The sequence below is a fragment of the Acanthochromis polyacanthus genome, chromosome 1 (assembly GCF_021347895.1).
Source record: "Acanthochromis polyacanthus isolate Apoly-LR-REF ecotype Palm Island chromosome 1, KAUST_Apoly_ChrSc, whole genome shotgun sequence".
Classification (NCBI taxonomy): Eukaryota; Metazoa; Chordata; class Actinopteri; family Pomacentridae; genus Acanthochromis; species Acanthochromis polyacanthus.
Genome location: NC_067113.1, coordinates 25741317 through 25762315, shown reverse-complemented (window position 1 = coordinate 25762315; position 20999 = coordinate 25741317). Strand labels below are relative to the sequence as shown.

The window sequence follows — 20999 nt, the reverse complement described above, 5'->3', positions numbered from 1 at the left end:
TGAAAGTTGTTTTTGACAATCGTGCAGCTGTTTCTAATCACCCTGCCATTTTGGAATTAAAAGGCACAAGTACTGATCCATAAATCGATTACAGATTTTATTTTATTAAAAAGAATTTAAGTTCACAGAAAAAAAAAACAGGCTTTTAGAGTATTTTAGGGCAACTGATGTCAACTGCACTGCAGAAAAGATCCAATTGTCTCTGATATTTACAGGACTGCCATCCAGCCAATGAGTGAAGGTTGTAAAATGATTGATTAACCAACGGAGGGCGAATAAAAGTATGGCTGAACACATTCAAAACACATTCAAACAAATCTGTCAGACATAAAAGATCCATCACTGCACAGGATATGAACAACGGTAACAACAAATCTTTAACTTCTTGGATCCGTCAACACTGCCTGCAAGGTGCAAAAATGGAACTTGTTTTCACCTGTAAAATGAACGAACCGATCAGACAACCTGCTGTAATACTGAACTGTGAAAACGATTACAATCAGACCATACAGCGCGTCAAAGTTCCTTGGTAACCGTTGGATATGAGTTACAGGTGTGGGGAGAGGGACTGGAATATACTGTAAGTATGTAGGCCACAATTTGGCAACAAACAAGATACATATTCAAGAAAAAAGCTGTACAAACATCAGACAAAAACAAAAACACACTTGATTTAAAACTTTAGTACTAAAGCTACAGAATTGAAAATATGTTTCTTTTTTTAAACTTTTTTTTAACTTCAAAAAGCCGTTATTCGGGGAGTGTGTGAGTGTGTGTGGGTGCAGAAATTTGCCAAGATTTGAGAAAGTGGGGGGGTGTTTCTGTCCGAGAAGCGGCTCAAACGACGACACTCGCCTTTGCTTTGACACCACACGCACACGAGACGGTTACATCACTTCCTCCGGGACAGCTGCAGATCTGTGTGTGGGTGTGCCGCCGCTCAACCATCATCCCCACCAACACTTTACACGCACGTCACGCACCACCACATACAAGGACTGGGAGATGGCGGACAGAGAGGAGAGGAGGGGGGTCGGTGGGTGGCAATAGGAGGAAAGATATAGAACATTTAGTACTGAGATCCTCTCTATGTTTAACCAGATGGATCGAAGTGCAACACCAAAAGAAGAGGGGGGACTGTACAGAGTGTTTACGCTGCTCTGTGCTGCTGACCGGGAGTGGAAGCAAACAACTGTACATCTGTGGAACAGGGGGAGGGGGGGGGACTGTAAAAACTGCAAGTGCTCGTCGGCCGGCTGCAGGATTATGCAGCCAGAGCGCCTTAAGAGCTACCGCTAACAAGAGCTAAACCAACAAGGCTGAAGAGGAAGAATACGAGCAGGACGAAGCTCTTGAATAATTCAGACTTGACCGTGGATCCTCTGAGCCGCCTGACTGAACAGAGCGGATCCTCGCTTCCAGGTGACATCCGGTCGACGCGGGATCCATCAGTAGGTGTCCGCTTGACAAACATCCTCCCATCGAGTCTTACAGAAAGAGAAAAGTACTTCAACAATGTTATTTTTCTTCTTCTTAAGAGTTTGATCGGCAGGCGATCTGGGTTAGACGACCCAAACCTCCCCTCTTCTGTTTACTCCTGATTTGAATCCTGATCTCAGGATCTTTGCCTCTTCCCAGATCAGAACATGGGCATGCTGAATCCCTGGAATCATGGAGATGAGAGAGAAAGTCAGAAAAATGAAAAATGACCCTCTGCTATCCTAGAGTAAATAGTGCACACTGCTGGTTGCTGCAGGGTTTTGTTTTATTTATCACTGTCATTAAGGGTGCTAATAAGGGCTTTAAAATGTCACCTTCATCACATGCACAGTGAAACATGGGGTGTAATCTGACAGCTACAGCTTCTTGAAATTTCTGTTCTACTGTGCCTGTGATGTATTTCTCTGCTGGACTTTTGTTTCCTCAATTGAATTTCAGATGACTTTTTCCTGCGCCGTCACTGCATTGTTCTGTTTTTGGCTCATGCTTTCCTTTCTATTCTGTTTTAATAATTACATTTTAATTTTCTTGTATCTTTCTTCTTCTTGTGTAAAGCTGTTTGAAGGGTCTGTTCTTGAAAGGTGCTACATAAAAAAACCTTTTATATCTTAATGAAACGCTCAACTAATTCCAAAGTTTTACTCACCGACTCGTCCTCAATCATCGCTGCAGAGTCAAAGAAGTCCGGTCTTAATTCCGCTCTTTCACGTCTGTTCCTTGACGGTGGCTAGAAATAAAAAATTAACAACACATGTCAAACTGAATAAATACAAAGAACAAAAAAAAACCCAAAACTGTTCTAGAGGCAGTTCTCGGGTTAAGTGGTATCACTGACCAGGTCGATCACCATGGTATCTTCAAACTCCTCGTTCATGTCCTCCAGCTGACCCCGCGATGACATCATCACGTCCTCAAAGATCGGCTCTGCGTCATCCTCCATCAGCCCACGTCTGGAGGAAAAACACCACTTTACAGTCCCTCCAGGAATTTGCGAGGTTGCGATCGCGCGAATTCACGTGAAATCAACCAATCTCCATGAATTTTGCGCGGCCTTGCAATTTTGTCCAATCAACGCAACTTTCCTGCAATTTTGGCCCGCCTCCCGTGAGTTCCACCAATCATAGCAGTCCCCAGTGCAAACATAATACACGTATGCCACCAAATTCACTTCCTTGTTTCTGGTTTGAAGATGCAGACGTGTGATACTAATGTCTCTCATTTATCAACAAAAATTCCTGCTGAAGACCGTGATAAACAATTAATTCACTGATGTTCTTCACCAAAGCGGAGCTAAACTGTTTTACACCCGTGCAATACTGTGGTGGAATACAAAAAAAGAAAAAAAAAAATCATTGATTGATGAACACTTTTTTAAGCCAAGAAACGTACTGGGAGAACGGCTGAAACGAGCAGACAACAGACCAGTCACCATGATGGAAAACTGCTGCATCCAGATCAGTAAGAGCACTGAAAGAATGAAGGTGAATTACATTAATTATTCCACCAAAGAATGCGGCGGAGTTATGTGACGATCGGTGTATGTGAATCCTTCCTCTGTTACCAACATCACTAAAAAACGGACTCAGGGATTTGAATGAAATTTTCAGGGTCGGTCAGAAATGACACAAGGACCAAGTGATTAGACTTTGGCAGTGATGCGGCTTAAAGTTTGGATCCACAGATTTGTTAAGGACTTCCCATTGAGGTAGCGGCACGGTAACCATGGCAACAGGTGAACGCTATCTCACCAGCCTGCAGACGATCACATGATTGTGATCCTACAACAAATCTACCACTGTGGACGTATCGGAAATGACACAAAGAACAACTGATTAAATTGTGGGGGTGTTTCTGAGTCCCATCAATTCCAGTTGCCAGCTACATATTTAGGTCACGCGATTCGGTATGTACACATGCAGAACACACACCTGTGTTCAGCATAAGGTCAGGTAATGAACAGTCTTGGTGGAGGACTGCGCTCTCTCAGTGCTGTTCTTGTTAATTGACATGACAAGCCGTGAGCGTGTGTGTGAACACGTGTGTGCCAAGAAGTAAAATGTACTTTTTAAGCCGCTGACAGATATGTCCAAATATGATTCATTCAATAGTAAATTATCATTTTGTTCCTTAAATCTGCCAACCACGTCATGTTAAACCAGTATCTGGCTGCTGCTAATTTCCCACCGTGGTGTGCCAGCGTGTGGAAATGGGTTGGAACGTTCAATAATTAATTTTGGAATAAATATTGTCAATTACAGCGTTGAAACACGTTCTACAAGCTGGAAAAAATGCAGCTTTTTAGCAATTGTCACTGTCTCCCACAATTTCATCGCAACAAATAAGCTTAAAACATCGCAACTTTTATCGCAATTTTTTAGAAAAGCTGCTGCGAATTCAGCCATTTTCGGGCGCAACAATCTCAAAAAACTCCCGCAAAATCCTCGAGGGACTGACTTTATTATCTCTTCTGAAGAGCTGCTGACCAACTTCTGTTTCTGTCTAATGTCACTTTGGACTGCAAGTTTAGAAGCTAAACACACACTGAAACATACACACACAAAACTCACAGTTCGACTGGTATTACAAAAAACCCAATACATATATATACATAATACAAACAAAAAAATTAAATTAAGAGGGAGAAGTATGACAATAACTGTCATTGTCAACTGCTTTTAACATGCTCTACTCTGCACTGAAATTTGAGGATTTTTTTTGTCATTTGTTTGACTGCAAGCAAGATTAAACAAAATCTATAAGGTCAACTTTCATAAAACTTGGAAGAGAAATTTTGTTGCAAATCTGGATTAATTTCTATAAAATTGCAAGATGGGGCATTGGCCTTGACAGAGGCTGGGCTCTCTAAGTGCTCTTCTCGGTGTTGTATAAAGTCACAGCGACAGTCAAACTGCATTTTCCACTGTGATAGATACTTTATAATTACTGTGTGATTAACGTATGTAACAAACTGTGGTAGGGGATCTGTGAGGTTTAACTACAATCTGTTACATCACTACTTACACAGTCTGCCGGACGCCCTGATTGCTGCGTGACTTGATGTAGTTCATGCCCGTTCGGTCCTTCCTGTTCACCTCCTCCATCTTCTGCTGGCCGAGCCACGACATCTGCATCTGAGGACTGAAAACGAAAAGAAATTTCTTTGTCTCGTAGTTCTAAAAGGTAATTTGCATATTTTCATGAGGATGTACAACACGCATAAGAACAGTACGTGTGTGAACCTACTTGTGTACGAAGTCGTTCTCGGATCCGGGCTCTGAGTCCGGGTCAGGCATGTGTTCTGCTGGTCTGTTCTCTCTGAGGACTGTTGAGGTGAGCTGAGGGGTCTGAAGCGCCCCCGGTGTCTGTAAGGTGTCATTACGCATCATCCACGAGCCCTCCACGCTACTCTCCTCTGAAAAACACACATGGCACAGGTTGAGCAACACAAGGTAAAAGCACAGCTAACCAAACTGAGCAACCCTCATGTCTCTGCTGTCTGCTCACCCTCGATGCGTTTCTTGTGTAGCGGCGGTCGTCCCTTCTTGCTGCGGACTGAACCGGTCTTGCTGCTGGAGCCCGACGTGACAGACATGTGGTCCTCGTCTCCTCCCGTCAGCAGGCTGTTCCTGTAGGAGATCAGCGGCAGCCACACGTCCTCCCGACGCTCCGACATCGACTCCGACATGAACTTTTCCAGGTAAGAGTGGCTGAGGAGACAAACAGCATTTTTAATTCTCTCAAAATTACAAAGGAAAAGTGAGAATTATGCCTGACACAAAAAAAACATGCAGATACTTACACTGTCTTTTTGTCTTGGCGGATTAGTTTGGAGGAGAATTCACTCAGGACCTCCAGGAAGGCCAGGTTGATGGGTGGAAACTCTGGTCCTCGAGGGTTCTGGTACTTAAATGCAAACTCTATTCCATCCCTATGTGGCACAGAGAAAATCAGACAGAAAACGTGTAAAAAGAGCGAAAGAGTAAAAAAAAGCAAAACAGATCAACACAACGTCCAAAACTAGTAACACTTTGAACTCAATAGCAGAAAATACAAATATTAAACACATTTAAAACTCCTGAATTCAGTCTGTGAGATGCTGAATTATAAACTTTTGTCATTTAAAGTATTAAAAAAAATCTCGTTGAATCACTTGTTATGCTTTTTATTATCTCATCATCGTAGCAGCTCAGTCAATAAATTTGCACACATGAGTGAAAGCTGTAGTACTGAGCAGATAGAGACAGGTGTAAATCTTTTTTCATCCTAAAATCTCCTCTTTAACTCTAAAGAGTAATCAGTAGTGTGTTTTTTTCTCTTTATGTTTTAGTCTTGTCTTGTCAAAAAGTGGTCAAAAGTGTTAATGTCAAAAATCTGTCATTAAACAACCGACCTCAACATATATTTTTTTCTACCAAATTGCAGCAGCTGTTCACATTTCGATTCAAACTGCATCCCTCACAGTCTTTTCCCTCGCTTTCAAACTTCATTTATGTCTGGTTGCAGCTGTGAGGTCAGTTTAGAGAAACTCATGATCTTACTTGTGCAGCGTGGCGACGGCCTCTCTGGTCTTGATCTGATCCAGACCGAATGTGAGGGCGAAGCGGCGGGCCAGCTCCTTGATGCCGCTGACGTGAGACGACGTTCGGTCCAGGTTGGGACCCTGATCCTGCAGCAGCTCGTTGAACAGCTGCATCACACACAGAAGCACATAGATGTTCACAAAAGAGTACTAATAACTTGAAAAATACTCAACACTCGCACAAGGCAGGAAGCTGTGTATGCTGCACTGTCACCGTCTCACCTGCTGCAAGCTGAGGATGAGTGTCTTTGCACAGAGAATCTTGTCCGTCTGTCTGGTTTTACTGAGGGTCTCCTTGATGATGTCGCCATAGTCGTTGTAATACTGAGGCAGGGAGAAGAGACAGTTAAAAACATGCAAGATTTAAGAGAATCTACCATCATCTACAGATTTTAATCAAAAGCAGATTTGACAAGAACAAAAGTTATTTCAAGATTTCCTTAAAGAAACTCTGTGAAATAAAAATACTTCAGCTACATCTTATACAACAGCTAATATTCACATTAAACACTCACATACTTTGCATTTCCATAGGATAACCAAAGATATTGCTACTGCTGGAAAGTCTTTTCATTCATCCATTTGATGTTTATTCACAACGTTCTAAATCAGCGCAGTCTGTTCTCATGGTCCTCACTCCTGCTTCCATATCACGTTGTCCTTTTATTAAAATTTTCTGCTAAGATCAAATCAACTCACCTTCATGTAGTGTTTGAAGATGTCAGCAGCAGCGGGCATGTCTACGATGTCGTAGATGATAAGTTTGCAGAAAGCTGCGAGCAGGTTCCTTCTTTTGTGCAGGGCCTCGATCTTGTTGGCCTCGTCCTCTTCATCTCCCTCTACAGACACACAAAGACAGTAATGAAGAGTAATGACCGCAGAGGAGGAAACTATTTAAACATGGACAAGAATTCTTCAAGCTGCTCTAACTCCAGCTCTGTCACTAGCTCTGTCGGAATTATTCTTCTCGGACCTTAAACAGAACACACATATGAGCATTTAAAATCTACATTCATTATTTAAATGTCATAAGAAAGTTTTCTCTCTCTCTCACCCATGCTCTGGCTCTCGTCATCCTGGTCGATGAAGACGTGGTCCAGGACAAAGTTTAGCAGCTCGTTCTGCAGAGTGCTGTCTGGGTTGAAGACCAGCGGCTGGAGACCCTCCCTGCCGCCAGAAACCAGCTGGTGACTGAAGATCATTAGCAGGTCGCAGAGAAGCATGAACGCCTGAGCGAAAGAGATGCAGTTTGGTAAAAAGCTTTAGAACAAGGTTAAAGTCTGATTTCTCTGGACAACAGAAAACATGCTTCCTTTCTGTTACCTGTTCTTTAACTGGCGTGTTGACATTGGACAGGCACTGCTGACACACAGCCAGGAAAGACTTCACCACTCTTCTGAGAGCCACCAGGTCATCCTGAAAACACCACACAGACACACTTCACTCATCAGTCATGTGTCACCAATAAAGAGCACTTTACAGAGAAAAAACTATATCAAACAGCTGTATCAGCCTGGCTAGACGCCTTGCCCTTTCTAACAGCTCCAAGGCAGGAATGTTAATGTTTTCGTGTCACAGACAAATTTAATTTTGGAAGAACAATCAATGTGCTTTGAGTCGAAGGGCTCAGAAAACAGAATCTAATTTATTTTTCACTCTTTAAACACTGTCAGCACAAGACACTGTTTATCAAAGAACTATGCATGATTGACATATTAGCAGCTGACAGTCTAACATGCTATTAAATTGTATCACTCATTTAGTAACTACAGTTGTAAACTGCATTGTATACTAATTTTTGGTTGTTTCTTTCAGTGTGCAGCCTGTAGGACATTTTAAAAGGAGGAGCTGATAGATATTTTAACAGCTACACTTGTGACAGTTAAGGAAGTCCAGCAATTTATTAAGCAACAACATTTTTCTGGTTCCAGCTTCTCACCTCCATGAGAGCCCTAAAAAACTCAAGTGTACTTAATAGATTTCAGTTCTGAAGTGTGGAATGTGTCAATTGACGTTATGATTTCTGACATTCTATAGATATATAAAAATATGCAGTCTTAGTGATGATTTATGTTGTATGTAAAGCTTTAAAAAATTACTATACAAATAAATAAATATAATAAGTAAACGAGACAGTTATCATTGCATTTATCAGTCATGAAAATGCTATTTAGTTGCAGTTGTAGTTCAAAGTGAGGAATACAGTGACACGTATTGGGTTTGTTTACACACCAGGGAGCAGAGCTGTTGTACTTCAGATAAAAGGACTGTAGGGGATGAGATTAGGGCGTAATGTGTCTTGTAAACTTTCGTTTCAGTCCACCACAAAAATCACAACCTTGGTATCTGTACCCTTTGTAAGGCGTTTAAGTGTTAAATGAGATAGAATTGGGGTTAGCCTCTGAAATGTGGCTCTCTGATAGCGAAATGGATTTCTACACCTCAGCTGTCTCACTCTGCAGAAAGATAAGCTCAGGTCCCACTGGGCCACTGATGCTCAGACACAGCAGCCTAAACGCTGAGCCCCTGACCAAAGATAAACCTACACCTGCGTGTGTGGTGCTAAAGCTCGGTTTGTGAGGCGACTTGGACACCTTGCTGGGAACTCCCTCTGTGATCTTGACCAGCTGCCAGAGGATGGAGTAGTGGGAGCACTGCAGCGCCTGGACTGCTATCTGCTCTGGCATGGAGCCCTGTTCGATTCCCGCCTTCAGCAGCCGGTAGCAACTCCCGAATAAATCCCACCGCGTCAAGTCATGAGCACTGAAGCAGGAGAGGAAAAAAAACACATTAAAATTCCTAAAATGTATTTGGTGGAAGTTTTTTGTAAAACATTTTTGGCAACCGTATAATAATACAACATATAAATCTTTAGGTTTTTGGAATATTTGTCAGCCAAAATAAGCAGATTTTCAGATTAACCTGGAATGAAAATAGTTGTCAGTTTCATCTCTACACAGATGCAAAGTAAAAAATAAAAAGTAAATCATACTTATGGAAGGCTGTGAGTCGCTTGAGGGTAGATAACACATTGTAGATGTCATCATCATCGGCCTCCTCTGCCTGCAATACATCAAACACCTGAGTACACACCACTAATACTTCTGGCACAAACCTGAACACACACATAAATAGGACACATACCTTATATTTAGCAAAATACTTACCAACTCTGAACAAAACACTAACCTGGGTTTACAAGTCAGTGTGAGCTACAGATTTTAATGTACAAGATTTTTCTTGTTTCTAAGTATACATGTTTTTTTTTAAATTTGTATTTTAGTGGCTACATTTTGGCAGCTATCATGTTTTTTGTTTTTACATTATTTCTTCAGGAAATTGTGCGAATGGTTGGTTATATTTCATCTTTTTTGAAAGCAAGTTCAAAAGTAATTAATAAAATAAAGAAGATATGTTTTTAAATTTACAAGCACCAAAGTTTTTTTAGGTAATGTCAGTTTGTATTTAACCATGACGGTGTCTTTGAACCAAATCAGAGTATACTGTATGCTTCTTAACCACTGGCCTGCCAGAAAATTACAAGTGTGCATATTTCTAAGAGTGCACATAATCATTCGCAGGCTGACACTAAAGTTCAAAGGCATGCCTCTGTTTCAAAATCCATGGATCACAAAAAACACCCACAAATCCTTTGTGCTTAATCCCCACCAAACCATGCTTGCTGTTCTTCCTTTTGTACCTCTTGCAGCAGCTCTTCGACCGAGTGTGCGAATCGATCGGTCATCTCATCGATGAGCTGTGAGCGCGCGATGTCCACACGGTTCATGATGGTGTACTCTTCAGAGCAGAGGATGCTGTAGGTCTTACTGCAGGCCTCCAGCACGTCTGTCTCGATGTGCTTCTCCACCACCAGCCGGATCTGCTTCAGTAAGGCGTCCAAGTGCTTCTCCATGCGCCCGGCGCTGTACACGTCCAGGTCGAAGTACTGGGGGATCTGCAGCAGGTTGGCTACCTTCTCCGAGTCTGCCTGGTACTGTGAGGAAAAAGGTGGAGATTAGAATTAAATAAAGTCGAAAGGAAATTTATCGCATACAGAAACAAGTTATTAAAGAAGCACACAAGGAAAAAAGAGCCCAACTCAATCAGTACCCGAGCTTTGTTTCTGGTCCTTGGTCAGTTAAAGGGTCAATTACATTTTATGTATTTAGCAGCACACTTGTGCAGAATGGCAGCTATTCAATAGCACTTCTCAGGACTACATAAGTCACAACTTGATCAATTATTTCGACTAACAGATCAGTCTTCTGGCCAAGCCATTAGTCACTCTCCTCTCTTGTTGGCCTTGTGCAGGCTGCAGGCTGAAGCTGAGAAAAAAAAGAGCCTTACCTTGGATAACAGCATGGGCAGAGCCATGATGAAGTGCTCGGTCAGTTTGTTCTTATCGTCTATCTGGGTCTTCCTCTCCTTTGCCGTCAGCACCTGCACAAACAGAGAGTAAAGTTAAGGTCAAATATTCTGTCCTCTAAATATGAGTAGGTAAGTTATTTATGCGAAGGAAAATGAATGCTACTTCTGTGTCATTAACATAAAACTGTGTTTCTGAGAATGTCTTTTTTCTTCAGACTTTTTCTTACTGCAAAAAGAGGCCATATGGACATAACTACACATCAATAAAAATCACAACACGGAAATAAAGCGGGCAGAGATGCTTGCTGCCCAGTAAAAGTAAGACATGATATCGCAAAAAACAAATATACAAACAAGCACAGTGCAGAAAATAGGAAATAAAGTACAAATCCAGAACATTACACTTGGATATCATACACTTTGGCATTTTCAGTGTTGCTCTGTCGGCAGCTGCTCTCTAATTGCATTAATTTCACATTCTCCTACAACATTTAAAGCTGTAAAAGTGTTTAAAAGGTATGACGTGCATGTTTGACCCACCCGCTTGCCGGTGCCTCTGCCGACAGGTGGGTGAGCCTCGGCCGCCTGTCGGATTGTGCACACCATCAGCTCTATTAGCGCACTCTCCTGCCTGTCTGACAACACTGCAGAGACAGACAGAGGAATGAGGAAGACGTAAGAAGAGGAGACAAACGTGAAACTGATTGACAGCAAAGGTCAGAAACAGAGAGAGGGATTACAAGAGTCTCAAGAAGCAAGACTTTATTACATCATCTCTTACAGCTGACTCTTTGCTCTGATGTTGTACTTGACGTGAAGCAGCCTAAAGCTATTTCACAGGTTTCCAGAGAGAACAGTGTGTGACACAGCGAGGCTTACTCTCTTCTCCCTGCACAGGCTCCTCCAGCAGAAGTTCAGTCATGCACTCCCAGTCTTTCAGCAGCTCCTGAGAGCTTTCCCACAGCGAGTCCACCAGGTAGGCAGCGTGCTCATGGAGCTGCAGACACAAAAACACGTCATGTAAAATACTTTTGTTTGTACCAAACGGTGACAGGTTGCACATGTGCTGATCTGTTCAAAATGCATTTTTGTGTGAAGAGTGTGAATGTTACCTCGCTCTCTAAAAAGAAGAGCACCAACATGCGGATGAGATTTCCATTGGGACTGCTCCTTCCTCGGCGCTTCGCCAACGCTTCTTCTGCCTGTGGGTCGTGGCGACTGAACAATCTGATACAAAGAAAGCGAGGAAGCGAGAAAAGAAGCGTTGTAAAAGTGGAAAGAAACAAACCCCGAATGAAATGACGAGGACAAATACAATAGTGTAAATGCAGTTATTAAACAGCAAATTAGACAGGCAGATCATTAGATACTTTGACATGAGAATAAAAATTCATTCCTTAGGACAGCCAATAATTCAGGTCAAAATTATTTCAAGATTGGACTCACTTTCTGTGAAGGAACTCTCCGGCAGCGACAGCCACTGGCCGATGAGCAGAGTAAACCAGATGGTACACATTCTCACAGTCCTCATTGGACAAAGCGTCTTCACTGCCCCTGCAACAAACAATCACAACGAGTTACATTCAGTACAGAAATGCCCATAGAAAACATAATGGCTTTGCAGTCACAAAATCAAAATAGCACTGCAGGAAAACATAGAATGGCATGAGGTTGTGCACACTTAGTCACATTTTTGGGACAGTAAATTTAAATAAACATTTACACTAAACTCCTTGAAATCTGCATTTCATAGATTGAAAATGGCTCAACATGCCATCAACTGTTTTAAATCATTCTGAACCCCTTTAATGGTAACTGCAGATAACAGTCAGCCATCTGAATCTTAGCGTCATGACATTTATACTAAAAAAGAATGATCATGCCCTCTAATCACCTCTCTCAGCCACTTGAGAGGAGTCTGGGAAACTGCACTCAGTTCTAAATATACACTAATCAAGACTCACTGTACAGAAGAATTTTAGCAATTGTTTGCCAATGCTTTATTTAGTGTTTTTAAATGTTAAAGCAATGGTTTGGATTTGTGTTTTAGAAGGCTGTGGAAGAATCGGACTGCTCTGTTTCTGTCCTCCTTCTAACCAACATGACGTTACTACTCAGACACTTCCCCTATCCTGTCCTGCACTTTCATTGTGTTGGTTCCAAGACTTCTGGCTTCCATCTGAAGCTAACATCTCAGCTTGATCTGGTCTGGAGTCACCATGGTGCTCCACCACTAATGTTCACTTTAAGGGTTTCTGGAGGGAAAAATCCTTGGATTCAAAACAGTCCTTCATGGGAAAGGCACAGCAAATTGTGCATTATTCTACATTTTTCTCTGACATTTGGATGTCATTGAGCAACTCCTTCCTCCCACATCCACATCTGCCCCCCTCTCAGAGTGTTGTCTACTTTTTAGAAGTATGCAGTAAGTGGAAATTGGCTGAGAACCAGGGGCAAAATTACAGTTCACACTCAATACTCAAATAGCTGAAAAGACCCGAAAATTTGAAGGGGAGTTATGTGAAATTTATTAAAAATAGAATTCTGAGGAAAATGTGACTTGAGCCAATAAAGTGCCCTACTTCACAACAAACTACCTACCTTTTTTGTCTTATTTGTAACTTGCATGCTCTCATGTTCTCTGCCTTTCATGCTGCTGGAACTGTGAATTTCTCTTTGGAGATTAATAAAGTATCTATCTATCTATCTATCTATCTATCTATCTAAGAGATTTGCTTGATTGTGAGGACTGTTTCAGACAAATGGACTCTGCAGAACAGCTCTAGTTAAGCTGCGCTTTAAAGAAAAACTGTAAAACGCCAGATATCATATTCAGTGTTCAGTGCATCCTAGTCAGAAAAAGGGGCTTCTAGTGACTGGATATCTCTGTGATTGAGAACAATGAAGAAGCCAACTGAGAACGCTGGTAGAAGTAGAGAAAAGTATGGAAATTACTCACTGCAGGATGAGCGTAACCAGTCTGATGGCCTCTACAGCTACATCATACTCTTTATCCAGTGTCATCGATACTATTCGATCCTGCCAAAACACACAGAATCGATAAGAGACACAGCAGCAAAGAATTGGAATAAATGAGCAGAAAAACAACAGACAAGTCGGAGCGATTCTTATTACGGGTGTTACCTTGAAGCGGTTTGTGAAAAGCTCTAGCTTAGGAAACAGTTCTCTGTTTGTGTACAGATTCTGCAAAGCCTTCAGGCACTTCAGACGCACCTCTCCTTGCTGAAAAAGAAGAGGCAGAAAAGAATAAGCAAACATCTCAAATAAAATCAGCAGATGGAGGGCGAAACATCGACCAGGCTGTCTTTGTGCAAATATCACTGGAGCCCTTGAGTCAGTTCAGTAGAGGGGCAGCTAAATATCAACCAAAACCTGGAGAAACATGAGGAAAAAGTCAACAGACAGATGGCTGCGAGTGTGTGCTCACCCTATCATGTAGTGTCCAACCAACATATTTCAGGTAACTATCGTTGAGAAATGCATCGCTGTACATCTTCATCCACACTCCGATCTCCTCTATGCAGATGGCTCGGATCTCAGCAATCGCGTCCCTGGGAGAAAAAATTACCACAGCTGTCAATATGCACATTTTTGGTTTAAAGTTGATGCTATTAAACTTTATCACTGGCTATACAATGTCAGTGAGCAAGCTGGCAACTACAAAGTACCTGTAGCGATGCACAAAGATACCCTTGAAGATGGAGTTCATCATGTTCTCTATTTCGTCCTGGTTTTCTTGAAGCTGCAGAAAGAGAAACACAAAGCTACAGGTAAGACTGAAGCTGAAAAAGGAATTTTCATTCACAGGTAAAAAGTACGGCATTAGTATAATGAAAATAAATTATGATCAAATCCATTAATCCTCATTTATGATTAAAGAAACATGTTTTTGGTAGAGATTTTAACTTTCAACTATATATTCACGGAGATACGCACAAACACCTTCCATTAAACTGCAAAAAAAACCAAAAAAAAACAACGAAATTGTATCAAACCTCCTTCCTCTTTTGTAGTAGCAGTTCCAGCTTCTCGTTGGCTCGTTTGCCGGCTATCTTGTTCCTCTCTGCCTCGTACTGTCTCTGTGTGTTGTCCTGGTGAATGCTGAGGTTCAGCGCAACATTTACCAGCGCCGTCATCAGCTTCATGGCTATGCAGAGACAAAAATGCACAAACAAAGCTCAAACACATACTCAAACGCATTCAACGTCTCCTCCTGGGAATCATGACATTTTCTTTCTCTCAGTACAATTGTAAATTAAATTGTGCAAGAGGCAGAAAGTTCCAGAAACACTTCCTTAACATTTTAAGTCACAGGTTTGTTAGTAATTTTACCATCTCTACAATCCATCTCATTGTTACCTGCTAATGTGGAGGTGTGTCTGAAGGCTCGCACTTGAGAGTCAGAAAGTCCGGTGAGGAGGGAAATCACAGTGTCCATCATGTATTCATCGTATATGATGCTGTACTGACACTGGCGGATCAACACGCTGATAAACTCGCAGAAGTTGTAGCGGAACTTTTTCCACATTGGGCCTGGCATGGTTAGAGGATAATCCCCACTGTCCTGTTGACAAAAACACAGTGATGACGGCGACTCTACTGTCCTTTAACAACGCAATCTGGGTTCAAGCCTCTGTGTTAACAAGCTTCTGTGCAGCAAAAACAGCAAGCATTACTCGCTTCACAGACACATTTACAGAATTACTTAAATAGAAATGCTACACGACCGGTGACAGTTCACAGAGTTTGGGGGATATTCTAAAATCGATGTCAGATTTCTTGTGTCGTGTTGAGAGATTATTTGGCGTTACTGAAGCGCAAAATAAATGTTCTGCCTGTGCCACAGATGTGTGTATGATCAGGAACAGTTGTGAAGGGACTGTTTTTCATAACAATGACACTGTTGCGATTTTATGGTTGGAGGAATGCATTTTTTTCCAGCCAGGGGCCAGGACTCCTTTCATCTCTTTAACCGCCTTTATTTGTTTGTGACTCGTTGCTCTGCTTATTGTGCTGTGTCATGTTAAAAACTTGTAATGTGGTAAGAAGTTGGTATAAAATTTCAAACAACAACAAAAAAAAACATACAGAAACTGTGTGATTTGCACCGTAAAACTTGCGACTTCTCTTTGCACCTGCCTGTGAGTATTCTTTTTATGTATTTTGTGTTGAGACATTCAAATACAGTACTATCTAACTTTAAGAATAGATGAAAATAAACTGATCCAAGCTGCAGTTTAGGACAATAATAAAAGATGCAAGTATCAAATGTGATGCTTTCTTTTTCCTGAGCAGGACTATTTTTGCTTTAATGAGAACCTGAGAAAAGCACACACTGTGCACAAATCTTTTACAGATAGGCAACATCATGTTATATTACTGCTAATAACTAGATAAATACATCTTTGCAAACTTCCACATGATGGTGTTTTGTGCAGATTTAAGGAGACAGTTACCTCGTCAAACTCCTCAGTCATCTTACGGATGATCTCTGCGTTCTGCATGTTCCTGAACATCTCAATTCTCACAGTGCCTGGTTACAGAATAATAATAGCACATTTGTTATTCGAGTCAGCCGAGACATTCGCACAGAACAACAGTCTTCAGAATACTAAAGCTTTGCAGTCTTACCTTTGCAACCTGAACACTGGATGAAAAAGTTGATAAGGTCTAGCAGCGCCAAGTCTCTGTCCTGTTTGTACGACTCGATCCACTCATCCACAACAGACTGTACAAACACACAGAAAAAAAAGACACACACAATAAAAACAGTGGGAATTGTACACTTCTGCATCTATTCGCTCTTTCTGTGTCACATTAGTATTCATCCTAAAACACACATGGGAAGCGGGTAAATATATTTCACATATTCTAACCAGCTAAATTCAAGAAGTTTTAAACAACAGCGTTAAAGTTCAAACAGAAAGAAGCACAGTTAAACCTGAGTGCTGGATGTGTAAAAGAAGCATCCTGTGAGATTAAGCAAAAACAGCTATATTTTGAGATTATATAATGAAACTGTCATGCAAGTTTGCAGTCTGGAGTACGGAGATTTCTGAAAATGAAAAGCACAGCTATGTTCTCGCACCTGCATGGCACTTTTGCCCAGTTTGACCACTTCAAACAGAGTGACGGGGTCTCCACCATCGCCGTTATGTTGAGCCACACCGTTGGCTTTCCCTCGCCCTCTGGTCACACCCACACTCTTGTCTGCCGGTGACTTCCGGGGTTTCTTATTGGATGTCTGTGAGGGATGGAAATATCAATTACAAACCAAGAACCAACACAAACATACACGCTGGGAAACATAACAGCTTATTACTGCACTTCTTCCAAAATACACATGCATGTGCACAAACAAACTTCTTTTCTCCTTAATTTCTTCTTTCTTAACACACATTTCATTGACATAGACTCCTACCGGTGCTTGCTTTCCAGGCCTCCCTCTCTTCTTCTTGCCTTTCACCTCTGGATCTTCCATCTCGCTCATGCTCATGCTTAAGCCCACTGCATCTGTTGCCCCAGACTCATTGGACGAGTCCCTAAAAGAGCAAAACACACATGCTTTCATTCATCCACACAGCAATTTAAATGCTCAATTTCAAAATCACAGACAATGTTATTCAGAGGAGTAAAACAACAGGGCTATAAAGCAAAGCAATTACTTGTTTTAGTGAAGTCAAACACTAACATAATCACACGTGTTGTTACTAGGACTATTGCCTTTGAGATCAGAGACCAGACACAATAAATGACATTTCAATGTTGATATGTAATCTTGCAGAGGTAACACTTGAATAGTTGCTCCTACAAATATTCTTCATCTGCTGTACTGAACAGGGCTTTTACAAAGATCACCAAATTAAATGTAGGACTTTCAGAGGCCCTTTTAATACCAATACAAGTAATTACTTGTTTCTTGGCAATGCAACTGAAATGATTCATTAATCATCATATGTTTTAACATAATTTCCCAGCATTATAATATCTATACTACATATAATTATAAGGCTAAATTAACCTAATACAAATGAGCAGCTCACATCACGTTTATCACTTGCCAATCATGAAACAAAGTCTTGTACTCACTGTAGGACAGGGAGCTCCGAGGTGATCATCCTAGTCAGTGGGGGAGCTGTAGACCTCTGCAGTTCTTTTTATACCTGTCTTCAGCACTGAGCTGTTTCGGATGGGAAGATGTAGGCACAAGTCTGGGCAAGTCTGGAGGGGGGGAAGGTCTGGAAGGGCAGGGAGGAGAGGCTCCAGGACGGATTGCACTTGACTCTCTGGCACTTAACTCTCTTCAGCTCCTGGAAAAACAAATAAAAATAAAGAAAAATCAAGATTAGAATATGTATTTCATCAAAAGTTTGCCAGCAGCAACCTTAATGACAGCGGTGCTCTGAGGCAGATACACCACCAGATAAATGCAACGCTTAAACATGCATATATTCAAGATAAAGCTGTCATACTATTATGATGTAATGAAGTGATTGCCACAAATAACTTGTGATTTATTGAATAAACTGTGAACTATAACTGCTCTAAATGGCCCTAATGGTAATATACATCTGACAGTTGTTACAATTGTTAATATTAAATTTGAATTCTCAGTGTCCAAAGTGTCAAAACGGTAAATCGTCACTGAGACAGCTCAATCTTTCAGTCAAATAGGAAGTAGAGCTGGAAATGGGGTAAGGAGGACACCAACTGGCCAATTTAAGAACTACAACAGCAAAATGTGGGTCGCATAGAGAGGACTTGTACACAGAAGTGTTGTCAAACAAGTGAAGCACAAGCCGCACAGATTTCTTTGAAAAATAAAAATACCAGACCATCAATTTAGTGAACTTAATTTATTAAATTAAGGGCAACTTTAGTTCAAAACTTTTACATTTTTTGGAAGTAGAGTGATAAAAAAGACAGAGACAAACTATTACTCAATCAAAGCATTGCAATTAATTTTTAAAAAGTTAGTTAAAGGTCCACAAAAGTTTAGAGAAATATGATTTCTAGCCAAAAAAAAAAAGCACATGTTGTAAATCCCAGCTTTCATGTTGGTTGCAAACTAAATTAAACAATGTAAAAATTCTTTACAGCAATAGCTGACAGCAAGGGTGGAGTCTCCCTTAAAAAGATTTGCAAGTAAGTTAATTATAACATTATTCTTTGACCTGTTCATATGCTAATAAGAGCAAAAAGCTGAGGCTGAGCAATACCGCACTCAACCAAAAGAGGCAGTATGATCCACAAAGTCCTCTGCCCAAAGTCTATCTCCAGACAGCCTAATTGGGTTTTAACTGGGAAAAGTAGGCTTAGAAAAATCAACTGACACTCAATTAAGCCACAGCTCAGTTCCACTCGAGTTCTGATCACCCACAAAGTGTTTTAGGGGTGTATTTTCCCCAGAGTGTGTGTGAGTGCATACGTGTGTGTTTGAAAGTAGGTCTGGGCAACAGTAGGGGGCAGGCTAAGAGAGTGTGTATTTAAATACTGTCTTCCACACAGTGTTTGTACTGTGGAATAGCACAGGCAGGAGAGCCCCGTTTCACCATGCTGAACTACACACACTCTCTTACACTTAGACACACACACACCAACACAGTGTCTGTCTGGTTTGCTGTTCTCACACAGCCAAGCCATCATCTGAACAAACTGAGACTGTGAGAGGCAGACAACAGGTGTGTACAGGATTTCAATCATTCAATCACAAGCAAGAGCGGCTATTGTTAAAAGTCTGTAATCCTGGAGGGTGTTTAATTGGCTGTAATAATGTTTAATACACTTGAACAGTAAATCTCATAACAGCCAGAGCCAAGAGAGTGCAATGTATGTTAATACCTGATGTATAACCTGCTGCTATGCACATAACCTTCTAGTTATCATTCACACAAGACCTAAAAAAGGCACAGAGACCTGATTCTGCTGACATCATGGCACATATATTTGTACGGGAAATAATCCCTGCAGCTTGCGGAACAGTTCCCAAACATTTGCATGGACAAGGAGGAAATGTTGATTTGCATAATACCACAATAAAGATGCCAAATCCCCCTGCTTCGTAAAATATCTTTCTGCACCCATATACCAGGCATAGTCATGTAAAACCTGACATCTACATACACAAACCCTGTAAATTGAAAAAAAATCCATGTGAACATTGCCCAAACTATGCTGCCAGTCACAAGTAAACTTCTAAACGTGCAAAACGTAATTTAGATGTTGGCATGCGATTCAGGAAAAAGGCAGTATCTGAAGTTATGGGAAAGGAACAGCAAAACTTAGAACAAAATACTAAAATAAAAAGCAATATCATGTCATTTAAACGTCATACATGGGGTGCTTAATTTATAGTGGTGACACTTGTAAAGTATGTGAATACGATTTACACACAACATGTATTTCTGGGCTGGAGCCTTACCGACGGCAAAACTACGCATCATTTTATAAACTGAACACCTTTAAGTATCTTTTTTTTAAAAAAAGGAAAAAAGACCTAAAACAACCATTACTTTCATAAATATTATGTATACTGGAACGTCACCCTATATTTATCATCAAACAGTACAATTTTTTGATAGTCATTTTAATAATTACAATCTGTAACAAGATTTCTTCAGATAATATATTCCTCGAGCACACAGATCAAGAGGTTTGCTTTGGGGGATGACTAAACATGACAATAATTATGGTCTGGTCTGCAAAAGGTAAATGCATTAAGCCTGTGCTCTTATTTGACATGAATCTGGGCATTTTCCTGTTATTTCTGACCATTTGATAAACAAAAATGTCTTTTATGCCAGAATAAACAAGATCCCAATTATGAAAACTAGCTAAAAATATTGTTTTTCATTCTTATTTCTTATTATTTTGGTGTTAGTGATCTGTCTTTGGTGATGGTTTCAACCTCTTTGGGACATGCAAATGTTGGGGCAGAGACACAGAAAACACCTGATAAAAACAGGAATACTGTCAAAAACAAAAAAGCTGTTAGGGGAAAAGCGATTGAACTCTCAGCGACAGTAAATCTGTCTGTAATTGACAGGGCACTGACCAGTGATGCTGGCGTTAATGAATTACCATCTCATTAAGTCTCATCATCTTGAGTGATTTTAATTTGCAGATACATCTCAGTAAAACCCTTGACATCATTCAGAGAGCCAGCTGTAGCTGAAAATAATCGAGATGCACAGGGCACCATGTGCACAATAAAACGACACTACACAGTTGGGACTGCACGCTAAACTTTGCTGACTAACTGGATTAAAGGCACATTCATGCAGCCTCACATGACTGACAGAGCATAAAACAGAGGAAGCAGGACTGCTCTTATTATGTAATTTCACCATCACCCAACCCAACAACTCTCCGTTCTCCAGCTGGGGATGCTAACCCCACCTCCACCTCCACTATCATCCCTCTGCACTTCACAGACGGTTAAATCTCAGCGGCTGGCCCTTATTTTCACTCCAACACGCTTCGACTTCCCTTTCATCATCAGATTATCTTTCTCTGAAGGGACAAGAGCCAA

The 20999-nt window shown here is 41.0% G+C and overlaps 1 protein-coding gene across 1 annotated transcript in view; it reads right to left on the bottom strand.

Annotated features, from left to right (window-relative positions):
• Positions 1-84: 84 nt before the first annotated feature.
• The window catches only part of stag1a (stromal antigen 1a), a 45673-nt gene continuing 24758 nt past the window's right edge, over positions 85-20999 (bottom strand). The window contains exons 2-32 of the mRNA XM_022222984.2: positions 17558-17778; positions 16890-17010; positions 16557-16712; positions 16100-16196; positions 15925-16001; positions 14828-15032; positions 14464-14615; positions 14137-14210; positions 13896-14019; positions 13592-13690; positions 13407-13486; positions 11894-12001; positions 11560-11674; positions 11327-11444; positions 10988-11091; positions 10427-10519; positions 9780-10073; positions 9072-9142; positions 8674-8842; positions 7403-7495; positions 7134-7308; positions 6779-6918; positions 6302-6403; positions 6039-6187; positions 5300-5428; positions 5005-5207; positions 4744-4912; positions 4522-4638; positions 2336-2450; positions 2147-2227; positions 85-1663 (exon numbers count right to left, since the gene is read on the bottom strand). Of these exons, the coding sequence (XP_022078676.1) occupies positions 1640-1663; positions 2147-2227; positions 2336-2450; positions 4522-4638; positions 4744-4912; positions 5005-5207; positions 5300-5428; positions 6039-6187; positions 6302-6403; positions 6779-6918; positions 7134-7308; positions 7403-7495; positions 8674-8842; positions 9072-9142; positions 9780-10073; positions 10427-10519; positions 10988-11091; positions 11327-11444; positions 11560-11674; positions 11894-12001; positions 13407-13486; positions 13592-13690; positions 13896-14019; positions 14137-14210; positions 14464-14615; positions 14828-15032; positions 15925-16001; positions 16100-16196; positions 16557-16712; positions 16890-17010; positions 17558-17586 (3783 nt within the window). The 5' untranslated portion in view covers positions 17587-17778 and the 3' untranslated portion in view covers positions 85-1639. The remainder of the gene's footprint in view (positions 1664-2146; positions 2228-2335; positions 2451-4521; positions 4639-4743; positions 4913-5004; positions 5208-5299; positions 5429-6038; positions 6188-6301; positions 6404-6778; positions 6919-7133; positions 7309-7402; positions 7496-8673; positions 8843-9071; positions 9143-9779; positions 10074-10426; positions 10520-10987; positions 11092-11326; positions 11445-11559; positions 11675-11893; positions 12002-13406; positions 13487-13591; positions 13691-13895; positions 14020-14136; positions 14211-14463; positions 14616-14827; positions 15033-15924; positions 16002-16099; positions 16197-16556; positions 16713-16889; positions 17011-17557; positions 17779-20999) is intronic.